This window comes from Dermochelys coriacea, chromosome 2, assembly GCF_009764565.3.
Source record: "Dermochelys coriacea isolate rDerCor1 chromosome 2, rDerCor1.pri.v4, whole genome shotgun sequence".
NCBI classification, from domain to species: Eukaryota; Metazoa; Chordata; order Testudines; family Dermochelyidae; genus Dermochelys; species Dermochelys coriacea.
Genome location: NC_050069.1, coordinates 93,050,266 through 93,062,984, shown reverse-complemented (window position 1 = coordinate 93,062,984; position 12,719 = coordinate 93,050,266). Strand labels below are relative to the sequence as shown.

Genomic DNA, 12,719 nt, shown 5'->3' with positions numbered 1-12,719 from the left:
CACTCCCCTGTCCCTATGTAGCTCTGCACCGCCTCCCCCATTACCATGTGTCTCTGTGCCCTCATGCAGTCACCCTCTGTCCCTATGTCTCCCTGTACCCCCCTCCCCCATCCCCATGTGTCTCTGCACCTCCTCCCCACCCTGCACATATCCCTGTGCCTCCACTCCCATTCAGCCCCTGCCCCAGACTGTCCTCCCACACCAGCCCTTATGAGCCCCTGTCTGACCCCCCCACCCCAGCACCGTACGCTGTCTGTCTCCCCATAGCCCTTGTCTCCTGACCTGGCCACAGCCGCGGTAAAAAAGACAGGCTTTCTCTTCCTTAGCTAGCTGTGAGGTGCAGCTTTGTTCTAGCTCCACAGTGCCCTCTGGTGGGTATAAGGCAGAACAGCAAGAATAAGGCAGAAGCTTTTTTCTGTGCAAAAATTAGAAATCTGCGGGGCTCATTAATTGTGCACGCATGCAGTAGCACAGAATTCCCCCAGAGGTAATAGAGTATTCTGTTTAGATGGATGTCCATGGCAGAATCCGAGAAGTACTTGCTGAGACTATACGTGAAGAATTAGCGCCTGAGCATCAACAGTTATCAGCAGAAGATCTGATGAAAGCCCTAAGACGACGAGGAATCATTGATGATGTTATGAAAGAACTTACATTTGTAACCGTGAGTAACTTTTGAAAAAGAAAATATGTGATATGTGAATAGAGTGAAAATATCATCATCTTGGCATTGTGGAATTCTTTCCCTAGAAAGTGAAAGCTCAATGCACTCAAATGTTACATATATTAGCTTTAATAATTGCTACCAAATTGTTAGAAGATCAGTTTAACGTTTACTCTGACATCATTGAATGACACTATTGTTTCTGAAATCAGTTGAAGTTATGTGTACAGTATTAAACTATCCAGTCGGACAGAAGATACTAGCCACTTGTGAGAAGGGTGATGTTTGAGGCATTGGGGGGGTGGGAGTGAGGGATTCTCAGGGTTTCAAGAGCGTGATATCCTTCCTTGACTCTTTAAAAAAATGTATTTTAACTATAATTCTAGGATATGAATGACAGAGAGATGACTTCAACTCCAAAACCTTCTACACATTTTGTTGACAGACAACCTCCAGTATTGCAAAAAAGTATGTTTTTGTTAATTGAATATCTGGATCATAGTTCTATAAGAAATATGAAATTTTACTTAAAAGATGTAAGGTTAACTATTTGAACTTAATGAAGTTTTGATTGTTTTAGTAATTCAGTTAAAATAATTTCCATATTGTACAGAAAGCAAGAGGTTTTCCTGTTTATCAAAAGGAAATAAAACAGTGTATATTGCAGAAAGACATGCCACGTAAGCAGCAGCAACAATAACAACAAATCACACATTTTACTATAAATGGAAATGTTTGCTAAATATTTTAAGAACCAGTTTTATCCATTCTTTCAAACACTTTCTTTGGAAGTATGTCTTCTGGTGGTCTTTATTTATTTCTTTGCTGATGTTTTAAATACATTTCTTAAGACGTGTTGGCAGTTTCTTCACATTTATTGCTACACTTTGCAGCTAACATTGACCCAACACGGAGGTATCTTTACCTTCAGGTTTTGGGTGGAAAAGCTTTTCTGGAACATCTGCAAGAACCTGAACCTTTCCCTGGTCAAATTTGTTCTACCTTCACTCTGTGTTTGCACTTTCGAAACCAACGTTTCCGCTCTAAGCCCGTCCCATGTGCCTGTGAACCAGATTTTCATGATGGTTTTTTACTTGAAATACACAAGGATAGCCTAGGTAAGGAACACTGTAAGTCTGAAAATAGATGTCATGTATTGTGCTAACCTTATGGAGTTGTTTAAAATCATTTGATACTATTTTGATCAATAATATAGCAAATGCAGGTGAAAGTGTTCATTGTCTTGTACTTTATTTCTTCAAAACTACGTTTGTCTAATCATGATTTAGTTGGAAATGTAGGGAATGTTTGTGACCATTGCAATAATTTTTGAGTATTTATCATATCAGAATTAAAACATGTAGATGGATTAGATTACATTAGAGGTTGTTAATAATATTAGCCCGTCAATATAGATGGTGGCCACTGCCACATCTATTGTTGGCTGTAGGCTGTTGTACAATAATGCCAATTCCTTTCCTAAAGGGATACAGAAAGAAAGAATGTTAACTTAGGAAAAACAATCAAAATATGTTGAAAAAGGAGTTTAATGGGCAAGTTTATTATCATGTTGTAAACCTCCAAAATATTTTAATTGAATTAACAAGATGAAACAGGATGTATGTCATGCTGGAATATTGTTGTGCCTTGGCTGCATAGTTCAAGGCTAGAAGTCTTGTAGCCACTCAGACTAGACATATTCCATTGTCCTCTTGAAAATATTAGAAGGCCTTATCATTGATTTTTATGTTGTACCAAAATAATGTATAGTTCTTTTGTTAAATTAGTCAGATAGTAAAACAGCAGATGAAGATTCCACATTCATGCATACAGTGGTATAAATGAAAACATAGGAATGTAAGAGTTGTTGTACCACATCAGATCAGTGGTTCACCTACGTTACCTTCTTTTGAAGCATCTGGTATTAGAAAGCCCATACAAGATTATTATGGAATAACCTGACCATAGGGGAAGTTTCTTTCTAACTGCTGTCAGTTAGTAGTTGGCTTGTGCCCTGAAACGTGATGGGTAATATTGTTTAAAGTATCCCAGCTAATGTAATTGAGGATATTCTCATTAAATACCTATCTTTTTTTAAAAAAAATAATGTATTAAGAGCTTTCCTCAAATGTGTCTTGTGGTAATGAGTTCCACGGGTTAAGTATGCATCATGATTTTAAAAACAAACAAACAAAAAAAAAAACAAACAAATCCAATATTTCCTTTTATCAGTTTTAAATTTGCTAGTTTTTCATTTAACTGAATGTCTCATTGTTCTTATGTTATTAGAAGGGCCAAATAAGAGTGCCAAAAAGTTTACTTTCCTTCGAACAGTCACTATTCTCTGTACTTGCATCTTGGCCCCTTCCATTTGTCACCTTTGTAAACTAAACAATCCTAATATTTTCAGTCTTTCCTCATATAGAAGTCTTTCCATGCTTCTGTCATAATTTGTATATGAATCCTTTCTATTTCTCCTATATCTTCTTTTGAGACTGGGGGAGATGAGTGGCCAGAACTGATTGCTTTTTAACTTGCGCAGTAATTTAAAACCAAGTTTTAGAAGATGTAACTGTGTGTTCTCTTAAAGCAATTCTAGTGGGGAGCATTTGTAATGACGATATTGTGATTGAAGTAATGTGCTTGTTATTTTGTATTGGTCTAATAATGGCAGGTGATGGAAGTAAAATGGTGGATTCAACCACTATGTTATCAATATGTGATCCAGTGCATATGGTTCTGATCAAAACTGACACATTTGGTGAGACCACATTAGTGGCATCCTATTTCTTGGAATGGCGATCAGTCCTGGGTGCAGAGAACAGAGTAACAAATGTTGCTGTAGAACTTCTGGGTGTAGGTAAGCTTAAACGCTTCAGCTATAATGGCAAATTAAATATTATATAAAAATTGCTTGTGGCTAAAACCAGTATTTACAATATGACTTCATCGTTTGGCTAACTAACATAGAATAATATCTCCTAATAAATTATATGGGATACCTGTAATCAGATTCTTCTTTACTGTCATCTGATGTACAAAAGATTCCAAATTCGTTTCTATGATTGGAGAAATTGTGAGGTGGGACCTCGCCTCTGTTTATATTCTAAAGAGCTTAAATAAATAACCAGACAAGACCACCTAGCCAGACAGATCCAAAAGACGAGGCTGATCCACTACCAGGAAGTTCTAGGGTCAGCCTGCTGAGAAGCGCATTTCCACTTATTGTGAAAAGGGAGGGTGCTGGATTTTTACCAAGGTGCTGTCCTTGAACCCTGGATAGGGGCTTCATATTTTGTCAGCCTCTAGCTATGTCAAATCTGAAATTCCAACTCTCACAGCAAATGGAAGGGAGAAGTCTCTTTGTATTTACCTTCTCTAGAGATTCCTGACTGCTGCATGGGTGAAGGGTTTTTGTTACTCAGCTCTTTATCTAAAACCTCTTGACTGTTGCAAGGGGTGAGGAGGAAAGAAGTCTCTGGACTCCACCTGTCAGCCTTTGTGTTTGCTCCCTTTTTATGAGTGAATATTTCCGTCTGCCTCTTCTGCTCATAGCCCTCCAGAACATCATTGGCGTGAAACTGACATTCTTCACAATTTCATTGCTGTTCACAGAGTTCTGAATAGCAATTTTAAAACTAGCCACAGAGAGCACAGTGTTGGGCTCTCAGTTCTACAGGTTACCATGATTGAATAAAGCATGTTGCTGCTAAGATAGTAGTTTAGTTTTAAATGTATAGGTTTATCATTAAGCGTAGCTTTAATACACGATTTTTTTCCAAATTGGGATGGAACTTTTAATTCTTGAGGCACTATAGTTTAATGGACCAGACATGGACTTAGGATCGGTGGAAGAAGATCTTTGACTTCTAATCCTAGCTCTGCAATAGACTCACTTTGTACTCTTGGGTAGGTCACTTGAGTATTTTTTGTCACAGTTGCTAAATCTGTAAAACAGGAACAACTTGTCTACATATTTTAGAATACTGTTGTGAGGATTAAATTACTGTTTTTGAAGTATTTTGAAAATTTTTGGTATTACATAAGTGCTAATTTAAAAAAAATAGCTTTTTTTTTTTTTTTGATGGATTAGTCAGTCCAGTGTTGAAGTACAAGGATTAAAACCCTGACATGAAGCTTGTTTAAGGAAAAACAACCCTGCTATGACCACACCATTGTTTATATTACCTTCATTACTTTTGTGGATTTTTTTAAATTTAAATAAAAAGAACCAAATAGTTCACTGACAAAATGAAATTATTCAAGAAGTTTAACACACAACCATAGACTTGGGTAGAAGAGAGTCTGAAAAGTACACACAAACCATATGAGTGTAAGGATTTGAATAATTTTTCGTTATTAATGGAAAAACTCCTGTGATTTTTCTACTTGTTCATTCAATTAAAACATTAAAATCCATAAAACCACTATCTCATCCTCTTTCAAATTCCCCTTAAGTCCTACCTGTGTTGTGATGTATTTTGTAGATGCTGCCATTTGATGTAGCTAGACCAGTGGTTCTCAAACTTTTGTACTGATGACCCCTTTCACATAGCAAGCCTTTGAGTGCAACCCCCCCGCTTATAAATTAAAAAACACTTTTTTTTTAATATTTAACACTATTATAAATGCTGGAGGTGAAGTGGGGTTTGCGACCCCCATGTAATAACCTTGTGATCCCCTGTTTGAGAACCCCTGAGCTAGACAAATAGCTAGCTGATACTGTTGCTTATGTTGCTAATTTCACTGTTGCCTCATCCTCTTTTTGAAATATTTGTTTGTTTGTTACACCTGTTAACATCAGGTCATAATCCTAAATTGTGAGATCTCTGGGGCAATGACTGTCAGTTTTTTGTGGGGGAATTTTAAATCTTTTTGTACAGTACTTAATGTAGTGGGTCCCTTATCCTTGATTGGGGCCTCAAGATGCTGTTGTCAGACATATACAAATATTTAAGCATCAATCTAATATGATGGTAAGAAAAACTTGCATCTTTCTTTTCAGAATTAAAATGGACAGATAATTTTTTTTTAAATTATTTAACTTTTTTGTGTTCATTCTTGGTTGACTGATCTATATGTCATAGATGCCTCTGAAATTCTCAGTGAATTGATCAAGCGGTATTTTGGTTCAAAGGTACAGAATCAAAGGTTTCTGTTGGAGTCCTAAATATCAGACTTGAGATGTACCCACAGCCAAATAAGACACTGTCCCAGGAAATAGTTAATACTCAAGTAAGTAATTCATAATTTTTATAGAGAGTGTTTTTGTTTTGTTTTTCTAAATTCACCCAGCTGTCAAATTTCAGACGTGTTGATACATAGATTCATAGATTCCAAGGCCAGGAGGGACCATTGTCATCATGTAATCTGACTTTCTGTGTAACACTGTCTAGAGAGCTTCCCCAAAAGAATTCTTAGAACATATCTCTTGGAAAAGCATCCAATCTTGATTTAAAAATTTCCAGTGATGGAGAATTCACTATGACCCTTGGCAAACTGTTGCAATGGTTAATTACCATTGCTGTTAAAAATTTTACCCCTTATTTCCAGTCTGAATTTGTCTAGCTTCCATTTCCAGCCGTTGAGTTGGGTTATGTCGTTCTCTGTTAAGAAGGCCCCATTTTCAAATATTTGTTCTCTATGTAGGTACTTATAGCCTGTGATCAAATCACTCCTTAACCTTCTTTTTGTTAAACTAAATAAACTGAGCTCCTTGAGTCTTTCACTACACATATACAAAGTATTTTTCTCTGACATTGGATTTTTAAATTGTCTTGAAGAATATTCATGTTGAACAATTATATTAATCTAAAAAATCACTATAAGCAGCTGTTTCTTCTTTGTAATTTAAAAAAAAACATTCACAATTTTATTTCGAATTTCATGTACGTTTTATCCTTTAACCTAATTTTAATCACCTTTAAGCAGCAAAATAAGGTAGCTTCAGTGCATTTCTTTTCCTTGTATACATGACATGTGTTTGTCTTCTTACTAACTTCCCCTCATGAAAGCCAGGAAATATTTATATGAAGACTCAGTGAGGTTGTCCTCCATTTTCACTAATAAGACACACAACACTGATGACAAATCTACTAGCTCTTTGGTGTTTTAGCATCCAAATAAGAAGTAAAAAGAAAAGGAGTACTTGTGGCACCTTAGAGACTAACAAATTTATTAGAGCATAAGCTTTCGTGAGCTACAGCTCGCTTCATCAGATGCAAGCTTATGCTCTAATAAATTTGTTAGTCTCTAAGGTGCCACAAGTACTCCTTTTCTTTTTGCGAATACAGACTAACATGGCTGCTACTCTGAAACCTGTCAAATAACTTAGTGTTATACTTCTTTTCATTAGTTTTTAGGAAATATTTCAAACCCTAAATAAGATTACTTTCAGCACTTGCATAAGTGTTGTTTTAAATACGAAGTCAATTTATTTATTTATTCATTTATTTTTAAATTTATTTTTAAGAATGTAAAGATTTGATGCTCCCACTGCTTACTGTGGTGACTGTTAACAGTTTAGAATTTTCTCTCATAGCATTAATGTATATCAGGAATATTGAAGTTAAATACATTTATTTTTACTGTAGCTTGCCTTAGAACGGCAGAAAACAGCAGAAAAAGAGCGTTTGTTTCTTGTGTATGCTAAGCAGTGGTGGAGAGAATACTTGCAGATCAGGCCTTCACACAACACAAGGCTGGTAAAGATTTTTGCACAGGTTTGTGAATTCTTCTAAAAGATTCAAATATCTGCTCTACTCCCAATTTCAGATATTTTAATTGTACGTATAGACTACAGGTATAAGTAACCTATTTTGCATAAGAGTGTATATTTCTAGGTTCAGAATACATGTTTCGATCTGATATAAAATTTCATCCTAATGAATTTGAGATTTCTGCATTACTTACAAGTGGCAAAACCTAAAGTGATTTATGCAGGTCATTCCAAACAAGTTCTTATGCCACACTAAAACATCATGTAATCTATATATGCCAGATGCCTTACGGAACAACTTTTAAGACTATTTTAGAGTTTTAAAAATTATCATGGGACTGTTTTATTGAAGCGGCTCAGAGTTTAATAATGTTAGAATAAATCCCAGTAGACATAGATAGAGAAGACGAGAGAGTCAAAGTTGCATGGTAACCTTATTTATCACATGGTTATCACCTCCACATATGTAACATGGAAGTATATAAAAGTAAGTTATGAGTTATAAAAGTTGAGTTATGGCTGCCTGTCCTCTGCCTACTATTCCATCTCGTTCAGAATTCTGATAAGCTTCAAACCGCGGCCACTTCTCTTAAGCCAATCTGCCAGAGAAATATTTTCTCCTCCACCCAAATATGGATTTCCTTCCCGAAAGTTATATCTGACCAAGGCCTGAACACAAACATCTCACATCTTTGAAGTCCATTATCTCCTGAAGCTGCAAGCCTAAATAAAAGAGACTAAAAACTTCTATTCCTAGAATACACTTTCTGTAATCCATATGGTGCATACAGTAACTCCTCACTTAATGTCTTCCCGCTTAACGTTGTTTCAAAGTTACGTCGCTGATCAATTAGGGAACATGCTCGTTTAAAGTTGTGCAATGCTCCTTTATAACATCGATTGGCTGCCTGCTCTGTACACTGCATGTAAGATTTTGCGGAAGAGCAGTGACTTTACAAGGGAGCATTGCACAAGTTCCTCTTCTCCACTCCTCCCCCTCTCTCTCAGAAAGTCCTAAGCGCTGCCAAACAGCTGTTTGGCAGCAGGGAAGCGCTGGGAGAGAGGAGGAAGAGTGGGGAAGCAACGCGTCTCCGCTCTTCCCCCCCCCCCCCAAGTCCTAAGCCTGCCAAACAGCTGTTTGGCGGCACTTAAGACTTTCTGGGGACGGAGAAGGAGCGGGGATGCAGCGTGCTCCGGAGAGGAGGTGGACTGGGGGTTGGAAGAGATGGGCCTGGAGTGGAGTGGTGACGGGAAGACGTGGGCCTGGAGCATCCCCCAGCAAAGTTGGCTCCTGTTCTTCTCCAGGTAAGCTGCCACTGCTGCTGTGAAGGTGCTTCCTAGCATCCTTGCCTGCAGCGGGCTGTGACTGTGTGGGGTAAACCAGGGACACTTCCCAACCACAGTACAGTACTGTATGGTATAATACCTTTTGTCTGCCCCCCCAAATTTCCTTGGAACCTAACCCCCCGCATTTACATTAAATCTTATGGGAAAAATTAAAAAAATCGTTTAACATTGTTTCACTTAAAGTTGCATTTTTCAGGAACATAACTACAACATTAAGTGAGAAGTTAGTGTATATTATACAGAATATGTATGTTGAAAGGTTTTATTAGCGTGACCTGTATAACTTACTACTAGTTTTGCTTGACTATGTGATATTACAGTGGTAAAAATGAACTTTTATACTGCTTGAACCTGTCTTAAAATTATGAAGAAGCTGATTCTGCAGGCATTCCTCATAACCTGATAGGAATCTGTCAGAACCTTCTTCTCATTCCAATTGGTTGGAGATGTTGAGGAATATCTAAGAATTATTAGTATCTACTTGATTTTGTATGAATTAAAATAACCCCAATATGCATAAAAATAATGATGCAATTTATTTTACCTTGAAATATTGTGGGAGGCACTGAAATTAGGATGTAGAGTAGTATATCAGTAGCTCAAATCCAGCCCTGGTTGGCAGTAACCTAAAGGTTTATTGCCATGTGACCATGTTAAATAGGTCTTTAAAATGAGCTGGTGAATGTTTACTGTCAGGACCCTTTTTGTCTTTGCAGGAACTTCTGACTAATCTCTTCAGTTTTAATATTTTTTGGCTTTGCATATTACATTATATGATACTTAATGAAAAGACTTTATAATTTTATTGCAGTTGCCTGTGTGGCACCCTGAGTTACTCTGGAGTGGGTGCACTTTATAAATAAAATTAACACCCTTGTTACCAATCTCAGCAGAGCTGTCAAAGATTGGCTGAGCGACTTCTCATTCCTAGAAGGGGAGGATGAAGTTGAAGCTAGTACTGCTACTACCTTGTTGTGTCTGTTCTGTGGATTCAAGGACTATCTGTTGTCAATCTGGCACTTTTTAACCAAGGCTAAATTCACTTAATTTTAATTTTTCCTTTTAATATTGTTTACTTTGCTTCTAAAAGGGCATTAAAAACAAAAGAGAAGCAAATCAAATATTTTTTAAATGACTTCTTCTTTTAAAGCAAAAGATCAGAGTTAATTACACACAGGTTTCATCTTGCTATGCAGCTGTTCATTCCCAGAAAAGATTGATGGCATTTTGTTTTCACATGGAACTTTGATTAATCCCCATTCATCACAATTTTTTTAATGTTCAGGATGAAAATGGGATAAACCGTCCAGTATGTTCATATGTCAGACCACTTCGAGCAGGCCGGTTGCTGGACACACCCAGGCAAGCTGCAAGATTTGTTAATGTCCTTGGTTATGAAAGAGCCCCCATCATTGGAGGAGGTGGTGGTAAACAAGAACAGTGGTGCACCCTTCTGGCTTTTCTGTGTAGAAATAAGGTATAATGGGATATTTCTCTGTGTAACTGCAGTGCTATATTTTTAATTATTTAAAGTGACTTACATGTTGAAAAATATACACATTAAACTCTATTTCAAAGGGGATATGTTCTAAATTACAAATGATAACCTGTGCCTATCTTGTATTTTTCATATCATGACATATACATTAAACAATAGGCAAGGAGTGTTTTGAATGATCCATAGAAAGGTGAAAAGTCTCTTACAAGCCTCTCTTTTTGAGGGAGGATATGCTATAAACAGGTTGGAAACAAATCTTTGTATTCAGTTTTCACAACATACATTAGACTAGTAGGGACTGTACAGTTTATCATGGGATTGCATCTACTGCATATCTGAATAAATATCTTCTTTAATCACGAATAATCCCAGAATGCAACAAAGAGAAGCAAGAATCTTCTGAACCCCCCCCTACTTAAGTGTTGCCACCTCTGAAGGGTTAAACCTATTATAAACATACAGGTGTAATTATTTTTTATGGAAGTGCAGAATACCATAGCCAACAGAAACTGCAGACAGAATTTAAATAGGCAAATGTAGTTTCCTACATTTAAAATTTGGTTAGAATATTACACTATTCCTATGAAAGGTCCATGGGATCTTTAGTGAGCACAAAGGGATAGAATCTTGGTTTAATTTCTTATCCTTCAACATCATAATGACCCCTCATATCAGGTGGGGGCTCTATAGACTCACTAACACTGCTTTCAGTAAGTGCTTTTTAGGGGGTTTTACATTAGCATTGAAACCTCTTCAGGGTATAAAATAATAAATTTAGCAAAACATACAACATCATTAGAATAATTGAGGAATGCAGTATTCAATTTTTCTGAAAAAACTCGTATATACTGGAGTGTTATGCTTCATGCAGTACTTTTGGAAAACTTTTTTCTTAGAGGTGAAAGTAGATAATAGATGTGTTTTAAGGAAGACAACAACTGATCTTTTTTGTAAAAATTTGGAAACCATATGTTTTTGCTTGAGAAATGCAAAAATCTGACATCTAATATTTGAGTCACAGTTTTATAAAATCTCATCTGACTTCAGGATATCTGAGATCACTTTCAATATTTAATTCATTCTTGGAATTATTAGGTATATATTTCAAAGAATTGCTTTACAACTTCTGAAAGATGGTGTTCTTTTGTAGTTGAGAATTGTATTTAGCTGCATTAATTTTCTTTTAACCATTATAGAGATTTTTTTTAAAAAAATACTTAATTGCTTAATCTTAAAAAAAAAAAAAAAAACCTTGAGAAATAAAATCTAAAACTTTTTTTTCTCTTTTGCAAATGTGTTTTGTAATTTGGCTTAATTATTACCTTAAGTGTGTGATGATGCAATAGAGCTTTTGTTATATTTCCAGCAGATATTTGCCTGATTTATGTACCTTTACTATTTAAGAGGACTGCTTCCTCTGTTGATGTGCTTCCAGCTCTTGTTTTGGTTTAGTCACTCTAAAATAAGTAGAAATATTCTTGAATAATACTCATACCCAGAGTGTGATTCAAGGCACAGAACAAAAGTTTTCTTAAAAATTGCATCACACTGATTGTTTCAGTTCAAAATGAAATTTTGTTTTTATTTTTGGGGGCGTTTTTTAGCCTCTTAGAGGAAATGAAGCAATGCCTCACAGAGAACTAAGAGACTTGTCAGGTGAAGAGATTTAACAGGCCACCAGAATAGAATAATAAGTTTGTCTGTGAAATGAGTTGGAGATCTCAGTCTAGTTCCTAGTGGTCAGGTGTCCACATGATGAAACCATCACAAATAAAACTGTCAGTCTCCTCAGAGGATGAAAATGTAACGGGGATGGAAAGTGGCACATATCTCATGCCCCTTAGAAATATTGTTTCTGGGATGCAGCTGAGGCACACTGGCAGGTTAATGCATGAACTTGCCCTAGAGTGAGTATTACATGTATAGATTGTTTCTTACTATTTGTTTGCTGTACCTGTCCTCTGGGTGGTATAGTCTCCATGGTTGTCAAACCTGCCACCTTCCATGAGTAATATATTCACAAAAGAATTGCAAGATACTTGATAACACACACATTGCTCATTTTTAAAAATACCTACTATTGTTCTGTTGTGCTCTTTTTGTAGATAAATTATTTTTAAAAAAAAAGACTTGGGGCATCATGACTAGAAGCCTTAAAAATGACTGCAATATGTGTTAATGTGGTTAATAAAAAATATATTTGTTATCTAGGGTGACTGTGAAGATCATGCTAACCTTCTGTGTAGCCTTCTCCTTGGATATGGGTTGGAAGCCTTTGTTTGTGTAGGAACAAAAGCAAAAGGAGTCCCTCACACATGGGTAATGACTTGTGGGACTGATGGAACCATCACTTTTTGGGAGAGTTTAACGGGACGTAGGTGAGTAAAATGAGTTTAGGGGAATTAAGATAATGTAAAATGTATTTTCCAAACATAGGTAATGTTACTCCAGGTTCCCATCTTTTGGGTCTGTGTAAAAACCTGTGGCACTAG

General features: G+C 36.4%; 1 protein-coding gene across 3 annotated transcripts in view; it reads left to right on the top strand.

Moving 5' to 3' along the window:
* The window catches only part of CEP76 (centrosomal protein 76), a 35,091-nt gene that overhangs the window by 10,987 nt on the left and 11,385 nt on the right, over positions 1–12,719 (top strand). For 2 of the 3 annotated variants that reach the window (XM_038390847.2, XM_043508132.1), the window contains exons 2-9: positions 509–664; positions 1,051–1,132; positions 1,558–1,782; positions 3,339–3,524; positions 5,802–5,899; positions 7,258–7,386; positions 10,015–10,206; positions 12,439–12,605. In XM_038390847.2, the coding sequence (XP_038246775.1) occupies positions 509–664; positions 1,051–1,132; positions 1,558–1,782; positions 3,339–3,524; positions 5,802–5,899; positions 7,258–7,386; positions 10,015–10,206; positions 12,439–12,605 (1,235 nt within the window). The remainder of the gene's footprint in view (positions 1–508; positions 665–1,050; positions 1,133–1,557; positions 1,783–3,338; positions 3,525–5,801; positions 5,900–7,257; positions 7,387–10,014; positions 10,207–12,438; positions 12,606–12,719) is intronic. The other variant, XM_043508133.1, reaches the window with a different exon arrangement.